The sequence below is a fragment of the Pomacea canaliculata genome, linkage group LG2 (genome assembly GCF_003073045.1).
Source record: "Pomacea canaliculata isolate SZHN2017 linkage group LG2, ASM307304v1, whole genome shotgun sequence".
Taxonomy (NCBI): domain Eukaryota; kingdom Metazoa; phylum Mollusca; class Gastropoda; order Architaenioglossa; family Ampullariidae; genus Pomacea; species Pomacea canaliculata.
This window is the reverse complement of record NC_037591.1, coordinates 20,668,096-20,690,182: the sequence shown is the minus strand read 5'-3', so window position 1 is coordinate 20,690,182 and position 22,087 is coordinate 20,668,096. Positions and strand designations below refer to the sequence as shown.

The 22,087-nt window shown below is 34.6% G+C and overlaps 1 protein-coding gene across 14 annotated transcripts; it reads right to left on the bottom strand.

The window, feature by feature from the left end:
- Positions 1 to 252: 252 nt before the first annotated feature.
- LOC112556748 (leucine-rich repeat-containing protein 71-like) lies at positions 253 to 21,487 on the bottom strand. Of its 14 annotated transcripts, XM_025226075.1 has the most exons (19): positions 21,395 to 21,487; positions 21,037 to 21,146; positions 20,240 to 20,458; positions 19,606 to 19,731; positions 18,000 to 18,075; positions 17,170 to 17,244; positions 16,580 to 16,648; positions 15,969 to 16,128; positions 15,171 to 15,254; positions 14,629 to 14,715; positions 12,529 to 12,639; positions 11,310 to 11,397; positions 9,041 to 9,076; positions 8,140 to 8,166; positions 6,482 to 6,511; positions 3,421 to 3,509; positions 2,893 to 2,998; positions 1,821 to 1,936; positions 253 to 613 (listed from the first exon to the last, which is right to left on the bottom strand). In XM_025226075.1, exons 2-19 carry the CDS (start codon positions 21,125 to 21,127, stop codon positions 503 to 505), a joined length of 1,701 nt encoding a protein of 566 aa, XP_025081860.1. In that variant the 5' UTR covers positions 21,128 to 21,146; positions 21,395 to 21,487; the 3' UTR covers positions 253 to 502. The 14 variants fall into 14 exon arrangements, with proteins under 14 accessions (XP_025081860.1, XP_025081845.1, XP_025081847.1 ...); XM_025226060.1 differs by lacking the exons at positions 21,037 to 21,146; positions 21,395 to 21,487 and adding an exon at positions 13,855 to 13,875 and having other exon boundaries at positions 20,240 to 20,455; XM_025226062.1 differs by lacking the exons at positions 21,037 to 21,146; positions 21,395 to 21,487 and adding an exon at positions 13,855 to 13,869 and having other exon boundaries at positions 20,240 to 20,455.
- Positions 21,488 to 22,087: the final 600 nt, after the last annotated feature.

Genomic DNA, 22,087 nt, shown 5'->3' with positions numbered 1-22,087 from the left:
GTTTGTCAGGAGCAGAAAATACCAGGTTGCAGAAAAGAAAACAAATCAGGAACTACTTCCCTTGCTTCTCCAAACTAACTTTACCAAAACAAATATTAGTACAACTACAGAAGATCTCAACAAAAGAAATTACTCCAAAATTTCTGAGAGTTTATGATCATCTTGAAATGATAGCAATTGTATAAAATAACTTAAGTATTACAGTATATAATATAATTTATAATATTGTTGCAAAAGAAGAGAATGTCTACAAAAACTGGAAAAGTTATTTTTATTAGCTTTTATACAATGACAGTTGTTAAATGAGTCTGAGGTATAGGGAATGAGAGGCATTTCCCTTATATACAAAAAAAAAACAACAACAATAAAAACCAGTGCCAAGATAAGTGCTGTCTTGACTTCCTCATAGAAGGTTACAGCATTTCCTTTTGCACCTCAGATTGTGACAAGGTTTCAAGAACTTCCAGCTACAGTTAATACACCATAGGAAAAGTTTGATGCATTAAGATTGCTCGCTGTCTGGTGTGACTGGACTTTTGTAGAAAGGATCTTTTGCTATCATGTGGTCAGTTATCTTCTTGAGAATATCATTGTCTGCTGGGACAGCATTTCTCTGAAAGGAAAAGAACACCTGTTTCATTATGTGTTATAATGTTTTTGAAGATCAACAATTGCAAAACAGTGCTGGTAATCACTTAGTCTACACATCAAATTGATAAACAAGTAGTGCAAGGAATGGCAGGTGAGTACATTCTTTTGTCTAAACAGTATGTCAATTATTTCTCAACCCGTACTGTGCAAAGGCTTTTTTTTTTAACAAAAGTGAATAACCCTAATAACCAACTTTGTTGGCTTGATTGGCCTATGTTTGGATTATAAGTTTTATGAGTGGTCATTCCAACATAATGAATATTGCATCCAAAGAGAGTTTAGCTTTTACGTTGACCAAGGTTAGAATTTGCACTATTTAAGTCCATATATCACATAAGAAGTCCATCTGCATAAATCTAGCATGATCTTCAAAACCTGCATTTGCTCAGCTGTGATATTCATACTACAGTGTCATCCTTTCAAACCTTAAGTATACAAAGCAGCACTCAAAGTTTACATAATTTAAAGATGACATAGGCTTCCTAAAATATGGGACAGCAAGTCAATATATCCAACATTTATAGGTTGCTGCCTCCACCAAACTGCACTTATTCTGTCTCAGCTGGACTACTGCAATTATTTGTTGGCCTTCCTAACTGCCTGCTTGACAAGGCAAAATAATGTTGCTTGCATTGTCTTCCATAAGCATTGAACTGACTGTTCAGTAACACTCCATAAACTGCGTAGTCGGTATTTGCCTCAGCTACAAACGCTCTATATTGTGCAACCATTATCTTCATTTACTGACCCTAGTAAACTTTTTTGAGACCTTAACAGCCGAATGGGTTGTCTAGGTCTGTTAGTCCATCATTCTTGCATGCACCCCATTTAAGAGCTCTTACTTTTCCAGCAGTGTCTGGAATGCTTTGGCCCTATTGTTTCATCAGGTGACAAACCTTTAAAGCTTTCAAACCTGGCCTTAAGATTCGCATCCTTTGTAAAAAAATCTTCTAGATGGTGGTCTTCTTTTTCCATCAACAGTCTACCCCTATTACTGCCATTTTGTTCTGTAGTTTGCAACAGTTGCTCATCGAGCTGACTTCCCTGATGGCAAATGTGCTGTGCATGTTTTATTATTATTCTAATGAGGTATATTTTTACTGGTAACCTAACACTAAACAGGATTTTTCAATTTGAGTGAGAGACCAAGTGTGATTAAGCATTCTAACAGTAAGACAAAGCCGCATGAGGCCAGTTCCACTGCTACGACTGTCCAGCGTCAGCGTTGTCTGGTACTGGACTGCTTTAAGCAGTGCCTGCAGTCCACTCTCTCCTATTTCATTTCCTGCAAAGACAGAATTCATATACTTGAGTATAAATGTGAAATTAAATTTTCATTTATTTCTAATATTGATTTATGCAATGTTTTTCAGAAGGACTGCATATAATTTGAACATTCCTATCGTGGAAGCAATTTTCCTTTACAATAATAGGAGAGAATCTTATGGTTTGATTTTTTTTTCAGTATTTATGTGAGTGATTTGTAATGTGCCTTCACTAATACCCAGTCTTTTTTTCATGTGGTTGTCCATTCACTATAGTGATATGGACCAAGCATTTGTGCAACATACTGGCATTTTCAACACATGCACAGGGCAAAGTTGGCGCTAAAATGTTCTTCAAAAACTCAACGCCATGTTGAAAAACGTCAGCAAGAGGACAAAGGCAGACTGATGAACAAGTGGAAAATGTATAACTTCTAATTTGCATAGCCTGAACATAGGTAAATCAAGTCATCTAAATAGGCTGCTTCATCTCACTGTTCATGTAGGTTATATTACAAAAATGCCCCTTTAAAGAAGTTTTCTTTGTAGACACCTTTTATGATAAGACTTCTTCAAAGACAAAAAGATCAATAATTAATGTCAATTCCTCTGTGACCTTTAGAACTGTCTCTTGTGGTGAAAACCAGTGATTCTGAGCATCAGAAGCATACCAATAAAATTATATTACATGGTGAAACCATTTATTGATCTATCCAAAAAAAATCCTGATTATTTAACATTTTAGCTTTATTTAACTGATATCTCCATGATTTTTTTCATGAGAGTGTTCATAAAATCTTCGAAGATATTGTAAACATTTCAAGAATTTTCAAAGTTTCTGCTTCTGACTGCCTAATCCCTACTCTCAAACTTCTGTGCTACATAGCCACATCTCTAAGTCTTATAATCCCTAACCTTTGATTTGTCTTTTGGAGTTTAGTAATCTTATGAACATAAATGTGCAAACAGTATTTACTTGATAGATTGAGGTTGATGAGAACACGGTTTCCTGCAATCATCAACTCTCCATCAATGAAGTCTGCTTCCTCCATCAAAGGGTTGATAACCTCTAAGACATCAACCTGTGAGAACTTGCCAATTCAATACATTGATGCACAAGTAATGCATGTATGCATATTCATGGTGGATGCACACATGTCTACAGAATAGCAATTTGAGGTTTATTTATATATTATCAAAGACTGAAGACATCAGCATAAGTACATCACACAAAAGCATGACAAACTGCATTATGTTATGCAAACTATGTGTGTGTTTCACCATTTGTTTATTCATGCTAGTGTATAGTCCTCTCATACAAGTAATGTAAAATTATTGAAAAATAAAACTATGACACCTAAATTTGTTTTAATGGAAGGCGTCATGCCAATTCAAAGGCTTTTATAGTACATTTGTCAGTTTTATGGCACTTAGGATTATCTCATTCATTTACCATGAGACTGCTTTCAATTGCTTGCTTTGCCATTGTCTCACATGTTATTACCTCTAATTCAGTTGCTGAAGGTTTCTTGTCTTTCTTCTTGTCTTTAGTCTTCATACCTATTGTTTTTGCACCATCAGTAACCATTGAAGCTGCAACAGGAAAGGGTACTTTATCATTAAAGTGACATGTCTAGCTTTGGTTTTGTGGACAGAACACTTAAGTGCACTATCCCTGATATTTACAGTGGCAGTTTACCCTTATGTTAAACACTTTCATCCACAATAAATCAATATAAGAGTGCGCTAACAAAATTGATGTAGGAACTTATTTCTATTGAGAGTAAGTAAAATGCTGAGTAATTTACATTTTGTTTTTATTTTTTGAGAATATGATTAGTAAGTGACACAGCCGAGCACATTAGTAAAACAGATATGTATGTCAAGACATTATTGATATAGCCTATTTTGTGTAATGTATAAGCATATGAATGCTAAATTAAGTTTGCTGTTATACCAAATGCACTACTAAAAAAAAAAAAAAAATAAATAAAGAAAGAAACAAAAATATGCCCAAGAACATATACCATTTTTTCGTACTTCTGTTTTGTTCTTTCATGTAAAGATTCCTATCATCTTCCCCACAACCCACCCCAGGGGATGAGGGGCAAGCTTTCTTCTTTCCATCAACTATCCTTCCCAAAACTCAGATATGAAAACTTATACAAAAATGAATATTTGTAATAACATTAAAATTCCCAAAATTTAAGTTGATACCCTTGGATACTGGTACTAAACTAAGTCACTGAAAAAAAGAAACCTAAGGTGGAGCAAAGTGCAGGTACTAGAAAAGAATTTCTCAGAACAACAGTTAGCTAGAGACTGAGGAAGGTATAGCAAAGACAAAGCAAGCAAGTCAAGAAAGGAGGGATATGTAAGGTTGTTCATTACTAGATGCCAACAGCATGGTAAGAATCAAGAGGAAGAATGATCAATCCTGTGCATAGAGCTGGATAAGGTGGATATGTGGGAGGTACAGTAGGAGGGCAGAGGAGTAAAGAATCAGAGATGGTGCCAGCTATGACTGCTGTGACATGCAGACTATATATGTTGCTGATGGTTCAAACTGCATGGTTAAGATCCAATTTAAAATACAAGAGCACACTAAAAATGTTTTCCCAGTTTTATGTATGCTTATTCCTATTCACACACCAAATGCAGCAGTAACCTTGAGGAGAAAGTTCAGAAAGTCATTTGCTCCACTAAATGTAGTTACGAAAGTGTTCAACTGCAAATAATTGCAGATATTGTTATTCATTTAAAATAAAAAGCAAATTATGATTATCTTTCTTGAATGGAAATTAAACAAAGATGTAAGGGTAAGGTAAGCATAGTTTATAAATAGCTCACTACAAAGACAAAAATCTAGGTTTGATACTAAGAATTCTAGTATCACATGTAAATGAGACCACAATAGGGCTGTTATTTGACTACACATGGATCTTACAACCTCAAGAATGTCCCAAACATTCAACTTCTAGCTATAGCAAACACACATTACATAGTATGACAATGAAGTACTGATCAGGCTTAATCTACTCTTTTCATTAGTTTCACCACAACAAAATTACAATATGTTAATATACACAGGTCTATATACACCTATAAGAAATGATACCTTGGTGCATAAGCACACATGCACGTGAGCACCAACATACAAACTCACACACAAGATGCTTGGAACAACAAAGGAACAACACAATAATTTTTAATGTTTCTCTTGTCATGGGGTCAGTGAAAACTCCAAATGCAGCTTGATTATTTTGCTAAAATGGCATTTTCACTAATGTTCCTAGTCTGTCATAGGATAGAACACATCTTCAAAAACTAGAAAGCCTGCACATTACATGTTTCAACAATCTGATAAGGAGACACTGATGTTAAATCATCTCAACATAACAAACTACTATGGTAGTAGGTGTTGCTAGATTATTTTCCCTTATCACTATTATCCTCCTCATCATCAGATGACACAGGTGTCCTCCAAGCACAATGCCCCATGTGAGAAACTGTATAGTGTGAACAGCTTAGACTTCATACTTATAGCATGCAACATGCAAGCCTACATCTGATTTAGGTCCTGTGCAAGTCTGCAAGCACTGTGTTTGGAAAAAATTTGTTTGTTCAGTTCTGATAGGTGTTGATAATATATCTTTAAACGTCTATATCACAATAAAGAAAATTTCTGATTTAAAGAAAAAATTTAGTTTGAATCTGAGGATGAAAATGAACTTAATTTATTCTTTGAAAGATGTGAAGTTTCTAGTTACTTGTGCTGTATACAAGTGTAAGAGGAGAGAGCTGTTTATGTATTAGTAAGAAAAAATAATATTTATTCCACTGGAATCCTACATTACAACAAGAGACATACCTAATACAGCACTCTACAGTACAGTTTTTGCTTCTGCATTTCTTGGTTTTCCAAATTTGCCTCAACTGAGAGTCAAGATCCATTTAAATTGCAATTAACATTTCATTTCATGACATTTGTTATTCTCAACCCACTCTCAAATCCACACATGAATTTTTGTCAGCTGTGACAAGTTTTTCACCATCTTAAAAAAAACATCATTTATTGTACATTTTTATAATGAGCGAATTCTTTGCATTTGGATAATATAGATAACTCTAGCATTTTAGCTTGAAAACTTTTGTGATATTTCAAAATAGGAGGAAAGAACATAATTTTTTTTAAATGGAAGAAATGAATAAATGCATCATCTTATGAATAAACAAAAGAATGAAGAAATAAGTTTAAATAATCCGTGAACAAATGATTGAAATATTATGCCCTAAGAAGTTTTCAAGAAGGATATTTTATGCCTGGACTTAACAGGCTAACACTTGCAACTCTGCAGTAGTAAATATAAATTTTGACATAATAATAGTAAAGCATGCATTGCTGGTTAAAACCACACTTTTAACACCATTAGTCCTGAGTCTCAGTTGAGAGGCTAACATCAAGCAAGGCAGTCATGCACTGGATAAAGGTGATAGCAGGTAAAACTAGGGGCTGTTGATAAAGGGTAATGATATTTGTTTGGGTAAAGTTCATTTATTTTTACCGGCCAAAGTAGACACAAGCCGGAAAGTAGCTGTTTATTCACAACAGAAATTTTGTTAGTCAACACGTGCTAAGAAAGAGATAGCAAAACTGACAATAATTTAAAAGTAGAAACATAGTTGACACTTAAGAATTGAAAAGATATCTATGTATATATAGACAATTATAGTTACGTGGATGTGAATGAATTTGGGTTATCAATTTTTTATAGGTGCTAATGTATGTTTATGAGTCAACATTGTACGCTTCTGTAATTTAGACATGACAGTGAAAATATGATGACATAAATTTGTTACAAAAGTGCCACAAATGCAAATAGCTTTTTCTTCCAGACAAATCTCCCATGCAGCATGGAAGATACAGAAGTCCATGTATTTTGCTAAGGATAAGCTTTGGACAGCATGTGATATTTTATCATCAGCTACAAAGTGTTCATACAGGTAATAAATTAAGAAAGTAACATAATGAGCAAATGAAGGCACAAAAATCTTAAATATATTGTATATGCTCTTATAATACTCTCTCAGCCTGCACTCACTGTATATCTGTCAGTCTCACACACATCTGCATGGATATGTCTATGCACAAAACTGGGAATAAATTAAATGATAAATGATTACATGGGGTTGCATGTGTTATGCTAAGAATAATGTTATTCACAGGTGGTATAAATACATGAAATAAAGAGCACATACATATATATATATACTTGCTAGTTAATAATTTCAGTTATTGACAGGGTAGTAAAATCAAAAGGGAAAATATAGTGATAATCCATAGTTTATAACAAAAAGAAAAACATACGAAACATATAGGACTTCGAAATGATGGTACAAAACATGAATGAAAATGGAAAACAAGACTACGCATATTTATTGGCTAATTATTGTGTTTTTTCTTCTCTTTGAAATGAAGCTGTGAACAATCAATAAATAGGACTCTATACACTTGTCGAACAGCAAAATAAATGGTGTATAAGAGAAAAGTGAGCATTCCCACACGTGTGCATTTATGTATATGTATGTTAGCCAGTGTGTGTTTCTAATGAACTAAAAGACTGGAAAGCAGAAGTGTGTTACAGAAGGCCATAAGGCGATGACATTAGTAGGATGATACTTGAGCTGTGCCTATGTATGAATAAAAGTTACTGATCAATTTTGCAAAACAAATTGAGTATATTTCCAGTTATGTGGTGTCAACATATTCCATCTATATCACTTGAAATATTCAATAAAGAAAATTAAAGATGAATTAAAATGGGTGCAAAAAACAACCATGCTGGATTATAACTTGCATTCCTTCAAATATTAACTTTATTGCTTTATCTGACTTTACTGTCTTTTTTCACAGAACTCTCAAAGTGGCAAACCAAAATTTGTGAAATTTTACTTACCCATAAAAAATTGAAACACTTAAAAGGAAACCTAGCATATGCATGTATAATGAATTTAGCTGATTGAATAAATACTTATTTAAGGATGCAGGGTCTTAGCTTGAATGGCAAAAGCCTTCATTAGTACTGATAACAACCATGAAGGGAAGAGAAGAAGTGGAAAAAAAAGCAGGTGATGGGACTGCACGCATCAAAGTGAGGTGTGCCAATCAGAACACAACCAAATGGCAAAACACAAGTTTGTGACAAACGTTGCTGCTGTCTACCTTGGCTTGAACTCCCCTGGCTTGCTACTAATCCCAAAACAAATTGTGAAAATATTATTAAAATTGCTATATGGCATAGAAAAAAAGCATTTCATTTAAATGATCGTATGACTGATGATTAAATTCTTTGGCATCAAAATTAATGTGATAGGTTTATAATGTTCTTGCTTCAAACTGCTTAACAAGTCCATTATGTTGTGTGTGTGCATATGCATGTGTGCACACATGTACCATGTACAGCTCATGCATATGTGCTTATGCATGAGTGTGTATTGTGCCGCAAATATGCATGCAGCTGCATGTATGGATTCATATATGTTTCATGTTTGCCTGAACTTCATAGTAGCAAGGCAAACAAAAAGGCTGATAGGAAGTGGTCTATGTAAATCATGATAAACACCATCAGACATGTCATGTATAACAAAGTGTGATGTAACTGTAAAATGATATTAGCCAAACTCCAAATAAAAAAAAATAACAATAATGAATCACAATTATCCCCAAAAGGAACAGTTTAAACAGAAATGCAACAACTGATCAGATGAACAAAACTGATGAGTTTGAAATAATACATTCATAAGCAGCCAAAGAAACATTTCAAAAACAGATAAAAATTTTGTTGTTTGAAGAGTGAGTGGCTAGGTTTATTTTTTGAAAAGTGTCATATTTTCTTTCCAGTAAACTATAAGCTGTTAATTATATCAGCTGATTTAAACCAAAAGACAATGAACTTGCTGAAGACAGTTATTGTTGGACAAGTTTCACAATTATACATGGTCCCTTAGTCAACACCCTGAAACTAGAATGCATGATGAATGCTTTCATCTAGTACCTAGTCACCCAATACTTATGACTGATCACTCTTCAGACAACGGATATCAAATTAGCATAAGACACTTGCTCTCTTGCTTCTTTTTTGGCTTGGGTGCATTTAATGCTGTGAAGGGATAAGAAAAACAAATGTCCCTATAGAAACATCAGTTTGCAAATTGATATTATGTGAAATACAAAATGGATGCAGAAGTAAGCATGAGGAAATAGCATAAATAAAAGTAAAACTAAAAAATAAAATACCCTCTGGGCCAAGAATCATTCTGTCTTAAACATACAAACTAAGCATAAGACATCATGCTGACATCAAATGTCAAGCAATTCTTACTTAACTCTTGTATATTTTATGTTTTTTACTCTTAAGTTTCAACTAAGGTATTGGTATATATTGACTTGAGTAAAGAAAAGGTGAGTAGATATGATGGCTTATAATCCATTCTATAAATTTGTTTTAAATCCATGATTAGTTAGCTATCATACACCACACTGTGTGTAAAATATAGAAAAATTAAATATATATTACATTTATAACAGTTAATTATCATGCAGCTGTAAGGTTGTGATAATGCACTGCAAATAATTAGGGTTCATTTCCTGACAAGAGTGCATGGCCCACTCATAGGGCAGCATTCAATTTTATCTTCCTCTGAGTATAAGCCCTATATTAACTATATCCTGCTGCTTGTGCAGTAGGTCCTAGCACTGCTAATGGTTTATTCAGGAGGTCTATATAAGTTGTGGACATAGGTGTAAAACATAATTAAAAAAACAAACAAGGGCTGAACATAGATTTGTAACAGTGATTATACACTCGAGATTTTGATTGTATAGGTTCATAATATATATACTTTAAATTACATGTAATAATAATAATATATTTGAAATATATTTATATATTATATAACATGCTTTGTAAAGGCATTATATTATTAGCTTGAGCAACACCACAGACAGATGAGTTAAAGCTGCGACAGAAGATATATATCTGTCTTCATGATTTATTTAAAATTTAAAATATAAGTGGTATATAAGTGGTATGGCTTTCCTTGCCTCTTTTTTCTGAATATACTCAGCTTATGGTTATGCATCCCCAACCTGGTGACATCTTGTCATGGTTTGGAAAATTATAAGACCTCTTAACTTTAATTTTCATATATTGAGAAATCTTTCCCAGACTTTTTTCTTGGAAAATCAGTACCCCGCCTCTTTTTATAATAAATTCTTTCTCAAACATGAAGGTGTGATTCAGGTAGGAGACAAATCTTGTTTAACAAAGAGTAAAGTTTTTGCATGTAGTGAACAGAACACATTTTAAAGATCAATTATAGAGAATAATATTAATAGGACAAGGGAAGGTAATTTATGTTCTCTTACTTTTTAAGTGGGCTTAAATGTTATGTATTGTTAAAGGTGTTAACTATCAAGATGTTTAATAATAATAATGGTGGGTGAAACAAATATCACCTTTACATCATCTGTTAGAAATCTGGGATTCATCATCACTGCTGACATGACCCTAGCCAGGCAATTAAGTTACAGTTGTCTGTCAGTCTATTATAAGCTATGTAAGCTTAGCACCATCTGTCACATTTTCTCTACACATGCTGCAAACACTCTTGTCTGTATATTTAATTGTTCATCTAGACTTGATTACTATAACTCCTTGTTCATAGGCTGCCCTGCATATCTTTTTCATAAACTCCAGAAAGCACAGAACTCCGCTGCACATCTGGTGCTTCGAGCTAGGAAACAGGACTATGTTATTTCCCTCTTCCATTCTCTGAACTGGCTATAGGTGCTTACACACACGAAGTTGCATAGGCACACACCTTTTCAGTAGGCATCAAATGTATCTAACAAATTTGTTCACTATCGTTCAAATTATAATTGTTCACTTGGTCTCTCTCTCACTCTCTCTCACTCACACACACCCACACATAAAAGCAAGGTACTGGAGGAAACTGGAGTACCCAGAGAAAATAAATAAAATCATATAGATTGTAGTAATATAAATCAATCTGAAAATGAACTACTACAGGTCTTATAACTTAAAAATAGGAAATGCAAAATGTGAAGTATTTGAAAACTGTGCTAAATTTATGGCATTCATAGCACAAAAAAACTACTGTTTGTAGTTGATTATTATAAATGTTTGATTATTTTCACAACTAAGTTAATGGTGCAAGGCATTCAGCTTTCTCTATTTTTCTTTACAATCGATGCTTGTCATTTCCACTCTCTTGAAAAACTTCATTTTCATGAGCCCTTCTTCAGCTCAATGCTCACAATTTTTCAGATGACTTTGCATAACATTAATCACTGCATATACATGTACTTGCCTTTCTTTTGTGTCCCTTTTGGATCTTCTTTTTCCTTTTTCCCTCCTTTTGTTATCTCTTGATCTTTTGCCTCCTTTCCTTTTGGTTCCTGAAATCCAGGATTTATAATTTAAACTTTTGAGGATTGCAAATTTTTTTTCTGTAATCCCATCATGAGGATTTTATGGTCTACATAATTTTCTTCCTTTAATACTTTAAAAAATTAAATTATCTTCCTTCAGTGTGGATTTCCTGATAAAACTCTCCATGATATTTAAAACTAACTTAAAATTGTTAATTTGTAAATTATAGATTATTCATGATCCTGTTGATGATGATTATTCATGATCACAAAAGCACAGCAGAAAATTCTTAGTCAACAAACCTGTCATGAAGTTTAACCAGAAGCCTAAATGAAATGAATGTAATTGTCTGCTGTAATCACAGAGCATATAATATTATAACTGATGTTGTGGAATAGGACACTTTTAATATATGAAAATAATTAGTAAAACCTCCATAATGCTCTCCATTTTATATTACTCGCATATTTCTATGAGCATTCAGTTGTGCATTTAACACTGCACAACCCTCATTATCTGATACATTAACATGGAGCTGTGATATCATGGTAGACATTAATTAGCCAGGTTTTATGTGGAGCACACGCATGAAGCTGTGACAGCATGGTAACTATATATACTCTTAATAGCTATATGCTTATGTGCTAATTATAATTTTTGTATTTTTGATGGGTGCTAATATGACAGGATGAAACATAAAATGTAAAAGACATTTTAAAATATCTTAAAATTATTGATATGGACTATTTGTCTCCATCAAGATCCATCAATGTGATTGTTATGAATAGATTTTTCTCAACATAAAAATTTGTCTAGTTTCCATATATATTTAGTTGTTAAAAATTCCTGCAAATATAATTAATCTTCGCAATAATTTAAATTACTCTAGCTGGTTTGTGCATAACTCATAACACGTCTCCAAAAGTAAAAGAAATTTTAAAAAACTCAAAAGAAGAGGATAAATCTCCCCATGCCTTTGCATGCAATTAAAATTTATGTACACAGTTTAACACAAATTATTGCAGACACTCCAAGTTTACTGCACCTTTTGAGGCCAAACAGATATATGTATGGTGATCTACAAGCTTTTTTGGAGAAACAGAGGTGTGGATTGTTAGCCCTTAGCAAAAGGACAGGAAGACATGCAACTGTCAAACCTTCTTTCTAGCAGAAGGCTTTTCGCGTGTCTTCTTTGTATCAGCATGTGTGCCTGAGCTGCGGACACTGCCGGGTCTGTCCTTGGAGTCAGCTCGTCGGCTTGGTGGTGGCTGTGAGGAAGGTCATGCAAAAACAAACACAACAACAAACTAAATAATCATGCAGTATGGAAACATTTGTGACAAGCCAGTGTCAAAAAAATGAAAAAGAGCACTAAAACACAACTGGGATGGTAATTATAAATTTGAGGAAATCTAAAAAACTTGTTTCCAACCTTAATGACTTGCCCAAATGCTATATAGGAATTTATAAAAGACAGAATTAAATTTCATGGTTTATTGCAAGATAAACTAAAGCTACATTGTTTTCATGTATCAATTTCTTATTAAATAAAATTTCCTATGTGCAATAAATGTATGCTCATAAAACAAATGTTTCATATGTTGGTAACTGGTTTCATGTACATTTAAATTAACTGTTTTCACGTTAACCCAGTCATTACATCATACTTAAGGGCCTGTCTGTCTTCAAAAGACAGTGTGTTTTATGACTTCAAACAATCAAAAAACAAGTTTTATGATTGTTAAACAATAAAAAAACCAACAAGTTTTATGATTGTTAATTGATAAAGAAAAACGTCTTATACAGTAATTTAAACTGAAAAAGCTATTCTTACCTGAAATACTTGATTTATTTCATTTACAATTATTTATTTCATTTTTTGTTACACTGTCAGGTGATGGAAAAATGTCCGAAAACATAATCACAGTTCAGAATACCATATATTGAAACATACTGCTTATTTGACTGAGCACAATGCTTTTAAGTTTATGAAAAATAATTACTATTTTTTTTCTCCTCAGTTTGTGTTATGTTATTATTCTTATCTTCATATCCTACTGAAGCATTCGAGTCTCATCTTGGCAGAGAAGGAAAAATAACATGAGATAACTTCTTCTTTTTCACTATTTTCTATATGAACCACTTTTGAATGCAGCAATTAATTTCCTAGAATGAGTAATCTTGAGTTAAAAACAAATTTCAAAATTCCTGGTGGATCAGTCACAGAATGCCAGCATACATTTTCCCTTTGGAAGTGAAATTTCAGAATGGCATGACCATGCTTTAAAAAAAACAAACCTTCAGAACTAAAAATGACTGGTAGTGACGTGTGGCATTCCTTTAATTTCATGCAAACATGTACTTTTAAGTTCACAAAACAAGCTGTCAGATAAAGTCTGTGAGTGAGTGAAGCAGACTTTATCATCTGAAGGCAATATGCAGCATTTTAACAAGAGAAGTAAAACACTTAAATAAATTCTTACGTGGGCTTCTTCTCTCTGCAACTCAATAGTCCACCTAAATTTATCACTCAAAGAACACAGCTAATTTCAAGAGTTAAACTAAGTTCTGAAGTAATGTCTTTAGCAAAAGATATAAAGCAGTAGCAGTTCTCATTTATGAATACACTCACTGCATCTGGGATTCGCTGAAATATTTCATCACACAAAATATATTAATTGGTTTCTAAAGATTTTTCCATGGCATGCTGACAAACTGTAGAATAGCAGGCTACAGGTTAATAGCATTTGATGACCAACTAATTTCTGACCTGGTCTGGCTGAACTTAACACCACAGAAATTCTTACAGTCCTATTATACATCACAAAGTCTGTGTATGATGGTTTGGCTAGAAAGCTGTGTGATAGGCTAGATAGTCGTTCTTTGTATCACTTTAACATTTCATAAAGTCTGAAAGGCAGGTAAGCCACATTTTGCTTTATTCCCGAATAGACAATTTTCAAAGCCACTGATGGTAAAAGAGTCATTACAATCATCAATTGTTTTATAACAATACATTCCTGAATAAGCAGTATGTATAGGTTGAAAGATTCTGGCTTGCAGGCCTCTCTTTTTGCATTTTTTTCCACATGATTCTTATCTACATTTAGCTGAGTTGTCAGTACAGTGCTACAAACAGGACAGTATATTTCTCAACATAAACAAATGTAATAATATAATAAGGTTCTTTGAAGCTTGTTTTCCTAGATTACAAAGCAGTAGATAAGAAAAATTAAAAACTAAACAAGCAGACTTACTGTTTTTCTATCTGGTGACCCTCTTTCTGACATAAGTCGTCGTCGCTCAACAACCTCCTCATGACATAAAGCAAAGCGGGACAAGGCCTTCAACCAAAAAGAGAAAACCACTCTGTTTATATTTGCCTGCTATACAATATATCTGAGCAAGGAAGTAGCTGAACCCTTTTAGACATCACGAAGATGTGTCCAAGAGCTGCAACGTGTTAATGAGCTAATCAATAATGATTGAGTGACATATAGAGTTTACAAGAAACCAGACACATCATTCATATATACAAAAGATAAGTGCCAAAGAGCAGATAATTTTCTGGTTATGTCTGTAAAAAGAGAAAAAAAAATCTCAAATTACAAACACAGAATATTATCTTCCTTAAGTACTTTAAACAAGATATGAGAAAAATGGAGTCTGTAGTCATTCCAAAACAGATTATGTAAAAGATCAAAAGGCTTCATCAATGTGTAAAATACTCAAAGGCAATTAAGTAAGCACACCTTTGTTTTCTCTAACACTCCTCACCTGTGTGCACAAATGAACTTACCTCTGCAATTTTTGCTGCACCCTTATTGCCAATTTTGTTTGAAGACAGGGTTAAAGAAAGTAAATTTCGATTAAGTCTCAGGCCCTGAAGATGGAAATCATTGAGAAAAAAAGTATAGAGGAAATAGCTCCACAACAGATATAAGTAGATATGGCAATTTATTGTACTTCTTTGTAGTATGTATACATTAACCTTCACCAGTTTTCTTCTTTAAGAATAAATCCATTTATTGGGTACAACATATTTTACTTTTACCTTCATGGGCATGTATGTATTAGTGGAGGAATAAGGGAGTGAGATGATGACATGGATTAACTTCCTTTTAATGAAGAAATGAAGGGATGAGGTTTAAAAAAAAAACCCCAGTAACCTGGCATTGAATAAGAGTACCAGCAGCCTTTAATGTTTGATAGATAAAAGATGACATTTAAAAAATTTTCACCACAATACACTAAAATACAATACATTTGCAAAGAAAATGCACAAAATGAAAAGATACAGAAAACAAAATACAGCAATACAAAAAATATGAAAAAAGTAAGTTACGTATGCAGTGGCTTAGAAAAGGGGACAGCCACCCGCTAAAAAGGTGGCAAGAAGATGAGGAAAGAATGTGAATGTTCACTGTCAGCATGGAGTTTGCCCCCAACCGAAAAAAAAGCATCTTTCTATGCCACTGAGATGTAGACATCAAACAGCTGCAGGCAGTGTGGACATGAACATGTGCATGTGCTGATGCATAATTCAGACAGACAGGATTTCTACAAAGCCAGAGCATAAAAATAAAAGATAAATAACCTTTGCAATGTGACAGGCACCTTCATCACCTATGCAGTTGCCAGAAAGATTTAGGGAAAGCAGCTTGGTGTTTGCAAACTTAGTGGTGCCCAGTGATGCACCAATGTTTCTGGCTCCAACTTCACTAATGCAGCAAAACCGCAATGAAAGGTTTTGAATACTGCAGAGTAAACAAAATCATTTTAATTGCTGATCAAATTTTAAAAAGCTAAAGGACTAGAGGAGTGCAAAATTATTTTTTCAGATTGAATAAAGCTCAGTGCAAAATACCATTTCCCCAAATCTAGGTAAATGCCCTAATATTATACTATACAAACATCCCCATTAATTACTATCCCCGAGGTCAAAATAGTGACGTCAGACTATACATAATAAACATATATGTTCTGAGCTTTCCCATTGGTTGAGGACTTCACAACATACAGGTGTCCATGAACTTGACATTTGTGTTGTTTACCTCTTTCTGCACTGAATGCGTATGGTGATGTTTGTAGGTGTGTATCTCGAGAACAGAATCTTGTTATAGAAGCAAAGAAGATGTGAATAAATGGAATACTTTGGAGTGCCTGATTAAAATTAACAAATTCTAGCTTAAAACAGATTGAACTTACATGCTGTCTTCTCCTATGAGCTCATGAAAATTCTCTTCTTTTACAGGGTTACCATCTAGGATAAGATTTCTAAAATATGAAAAAAAAATTCATGGTTGACAGTAAAGCAATAAAATGTGCTAGCCACTTCATACATATATAGCCTCAATTTTCACGAAACACAGTATTTTCAGTAACATTTTAAAATAATAATAATGTTTACTTATAGAGCAAATGCCCCAACAACAAAGGTGGACTCAAGGCACCAATGTACATTAAGATGCACGAGTAAAACTTATCAGTAGGCATCAAATATCTCTTACAAACTCATTCATCATCATTTAAATCATAAATACTTTCTCAGTTTGTGGCTTTGTCGGGAACCAAGAGAAAGGTAATTTTCATTACTTTTATTGCAAAGTTCAAGTTTTCTCCTTTCCAAAAATGTACAAGTTCTAATTGGTCTAATGTTTACCTCAGAGCAGTAATAATAAAAAACAAACTTCACCCTCTGTACGTCTTGTCTTCACAGTCTTCAGTTATAAGCTAGTCATTGTAATGTTATATTTTTATGTCGTGCTAAGTAGGATTAAAAACAGCTGCATGCTTACTTAAGATTTACACATAATGGGAGGAAAGATGCCATGAGATGAAGCATTTCTCCAGTCAGACCAGCTTCCCACAAGCTGAAAAGAAGAATTTTGTTTTTTTAATAAACAGAAATTGTTGGTTATTTTTACAACACACATGTGCAGGCATGCATGCATTCAGGAACATATGCACATGCAAATCATGCATGCACATACATACATATGTGTGCATAGTATGTATGCATGCCTGCCCGTGTTCTAAAAATAACCAAAGTAACGTAAGTATGCATACATATGCATTTAAGATGCTCTAAAGGTATACTGGATTCAGTGTGTCCATAAATCTAGCCAAAGAGATATAACATAACAGTGTCATAGTATGGTAATCTCAGGACCACAGTGGACCTTTATCTCTGGACTGCTTGCAAAGAAGTTTTTTGCGTTAAGTTCTAGAACAAGGCCAAAGTACAAATTCATTTCCCACTTAACTTTCAACACTAAGAAGAAGAGCAGGACGATGCAAACTCAAGTGTTGACAGAGGTACAAAAGCTCTAGCTTTTTGACTGTAGTGTTTTTAGCTTATTGGCTCTAAGTCATGGGAAGCAGAGGTCGAGAACTTTTGCCAATAAAGAAAACAATAAAAAGTAACCAAGTAAAATATTTATTACAAATCTGTTGTTGACTTTAAGATATTTTATTGTTGTTGCAGATATTATATTGTCATAAATGGTTCTGACAGCCTACAACTTGGCCAGAGGCTAAGAGTTGGTCTTGGAAGACAACCACTAGTCCAGAGAGATATATCTGTGGAACCATAAACAGTACTCCTTCAACAGCCAGTAAAACATACTTTATTGTATGGAGTTTTTCCAAGGGAGGCCAGCATGACTGAAATATTTCCATCATTGTCTGATCAATTTTCCAACCTGCACAAAACAACAGCACAAATGAGTCACTCAAAATACACAGTCTTATGTGGAAGTGAATGTCTAGATAATTAAAAAAAACCCAGCTAATAAAAAGAGCTAAAATAAAGGAAGAGGATCATCTGAAATCAGGGTGTATGTAAGTCAAAGAAAGGAGGCTGAGTGGAGACTGATGAAGATTTCTGTAAGCTGACTAGCTGGTTGACTAGGTAGAAAAGTACCTTTACACCTAGAGGTAATTTTACACTCTTGAAAATATTGGGTGGGGGAAAAATAAGAGTACATGAAGAAAACCAGCATTGTGAAATTGGAAACCTGAATCTTAACTTGATTCTTATTGTAGTGGTGACAATCAAGTGTTGTAATAATAATGAACTGTACATTATCTTACAGCCCCAGTGTTTTGTATAGGTACTTTACACATCACAGTATCAGTGAGAGGAGACTTTTTTAGATTCTTCTGATACTTTGCTTTCAGGTTGGTTCAAATATGAGGGAAGGTGCCATCATAGCCTGGTTGTTTGTGCAATGACTTTTGTGCAGCAGGATGCTGGCTTAAAGGGATACTCAAGGCTTGTGGTAAGGCTGTGGCGATGGACAAACGTTTCAAAAATATATTTAGTTACAATTACAGACCACGAGAGCAATACAGGAGAAATAAAAGATTGGTTTATCACTTAATTACCACTTATTATCACTATTTGGTTGCTGATGTTTATAAAAATCGAAAAAATCCAGTGAAATCGATCCATGTGTCCTTCTGCTGAGTAACCACGATAGCTTCCCGAGATGGTCAAGCAGACAAGTCTGGGTGTGACATCAGTCAGAGACGTACAGGAAGTGTATGTGGTCATTGTGAAGATTTGACGTTGTCATCGGTGGTGTCTCGTGAGTTTATTTAGGTCTTAAAGTGAACTTTTCAAAGCACAGTTATAAAAATCATAATAAACAGTCTGTCTCCCTTGGTAAGCAGTCTTGGTCATATGTCATAAGGTCACGTGACGGAGAACGAGACTTTGTCTAAGTAAACGAAAGAGACCTATGTAATTTCTCTTCTTAAACACAATATGCTACAAAACCTTCAACTTTTCCCATATGAACAGACGCGAAAATAGACAAGATTCAAGTGGATCATGCTCTTTACGCGATTCTAAGCAGTTTTATTTTGCCTTTAGAATCCCTTTAAGGATTTTCTGGGACTGTAGCTGATAGATTCCACTTTCCATCCAACAGATGTACATTTGATTTACCAAAGACAGAAAGAATACGACGATGACGAAGATGATTAAATTAACTTATATCCAAAGGGCTGCAAGGGCCATGTGTTTTGACATGCCTGATGTAAAGCATGAAAAAAAATCACAATCTCTCCCACCTGTGCATTTGATAAGAGGTGCAAGTCTATTCACCATTTTGCAACAGTTCAGTACCTACTAAAATTAGCAACTCAAACTAAGCAACCTCCCGTCATATATTTAAAACAATGATTAGTTAGCCTCATTAATTAAAACTTATTCTTTGCATTCATACCTCTGATATAAATTTCTGTGACAGCTTCCCCTTTATCAAGTGGATCTATTTCCACTTGAACGCATGGCTTAAAATATTCAAACTTGTCTTTTGTTGTGTATGTTTTCGGTGGTGGCTCAACTGGCTCTGAAACAAAAAACACACGCAAGGCATAACTGTTTTTGGTGGCAGTTCAATTGGCTCTGAAATATATGCACACGACATAACCAGAAACATTAAACATATGTCACAAATTAAGAAACAAGATAGATTTCAAGTACTCTGGTTTCCTCCCCATTCCCTCATAGTGCAAAATCCCCTCCAGGTGGAAACACCTTCATGCCAAAGCAACCAACCAAACAGCCTGAGATCTAAGATCAAACTGCAAAGATCTAGATAAGCAGCATGCATAATTATATACAACTACTGCACAAAAACAGGGGGAAAGCATTTGATGAACCCCAAAAGACATAGACATTAACACTGCAGGCTTAAAATAAAGCAGGAGAAGCTGTTACACAAACAGGATGCAATCTTTTTTCAGTGTATCTTCTTATGTCTTTAATCCTTATGCTAACGGTCTCCAGAACTTTCTTTCCACTCAAGTTAATGCTTGCTGCCATTTTCACAAAGTTTTAACATTAAACCTACATACCTCCATCTTCATTGACTTCTGGCTCTGGCTCTGGCTCTGGTATAGGTGCAGTTTGCTTCCCTTTCTCCTTACTTCCCTTTTCAGGCTTTGTTTCTGGTGGTGGTGGTGGTGGGCCAGGTTTTGGCCTCATGACAACAGAGGGACTTGGAACTATGGTGCTTCGACGACACATCTCTGGAAAGTCTGTTTGAAAGTTTCCCACACACTTGTATGATGGCTCTGTCTGCAATGTCTGTTGCTCATATGAGCATTTTTTGAAACTTTAACTGGATTGCTTGTCTCAATATCTTTTCAATTGTAACCTTTTTTTTTTTTTGATTTACAGATCTTGCAAGTTTCACGTTTACGAGCCTTGTACTTCATCGCAACATTTTCCATTATATGTTTAAATCTTATTTCTGTGTGTGTGCAGGACATTGCATTCCCAACTAGAAGTGTGTTTATTCTGCCTCTTGCTCCATGTATTTTCTTGACTACTTCATGACAACTCATACTTCATTGGTTCCAGAACTGATGACCTTGTTTGTTAATTACTTTTGTTATATGTTAGTATTTTTATCAAGCACTTTGTAATGCCCTGATGGGCAGGAAAGGTGCTATACAAATCAATATTATTATTTTATAAGCAATTAACTTAGCTGAATGATATACATTAGCCTATCCCCTTAGCAGTGTACTGTGTGTCCAGGCTCATGTCATGTGCTTACTCAGTCATTTAATCACTTCCTCCCTCTCTTCTCTTTCTCTCTCTCCACACACACACACAAAATGAGTGCCTTATATATGTAAAAAAATACCTGCAGTCTTGTTTGGGTCGTCATCTACATCTTGGCTAACTGAAGACTGGTTTTTCTCTTTGGATAGGGCCTTTTCAATTTTCTTCCCCATCTTGATTTTGAAAGCAGCGCTGAAATTGACGAGATCGTCTTTGTACTAATATAAATGATGATTTAACACCTCGCGCTAATCGTTCAAATGCACGCCAGCAAAAGCCCTGCAGTTCTGAATGAAAGACGAGGCACACATTTACAGATAATAAACTGGGCCATTGTCCGAAAAACGCCCGTGGATTATACGCCTATCAAACTATATCTTTTGCACATTGCTTTCTCCAACCCCCGCACAATAAATAACAGGAAAAGAAAACGTGCTTACCAAGCAAAGCGATCTACATGGCCCTTGAAGCGGCCATTTATAAACAAAACTGTGGCTACGCTAGACGCCGGAAGTGGCAAGTGACGGTTTACAAACTGTAATAATGTAGTGCCATTGATACCAAACGTTTGGTGACTTATTTTAAGTATCTAGACTATAAGCATTTGATGATTTTAGAAAGTAATTAGCGCATCAGATATTTCCAGAGTTTTACAAAGTTGTGTGATGAATGTGTTAAGATTTTTTTCGTGGCGCTTTGTTGACTGGCGTAGTCATAACAACGTGCGTGGGTCGATGGCGAACATTTGTTACCTCCCTTTGAGCGTCAGCGCCCTGACGTTACTACTAATAATAAATACAACATTTGTAAAGCGCATATACTGACACCCCTAGGGAGCATGCTCTTAACGCTTAAAGAACAAGAACGAGACATGGACAGCATACGAGGGACATGAAAACAAACAACATATGAACTTAGGAAGAATAAATAATAACACTGACGATGAATAAAAACAAATACAGAAAACGCAAAGAGGATCCAAGGAAGAAAGACAGAGTGTCGTAAGTTTGCTAAAAGGAAGACGAGCAGGGAAGTAGCAATATGCAGAAAAGGGGGAAGAGTGTGAAAAAGGACTACTGGTGTTGGGAGTAATTTTTAATGAAGAAGTGCGTTTTTAGTGCACAATTAAAGGA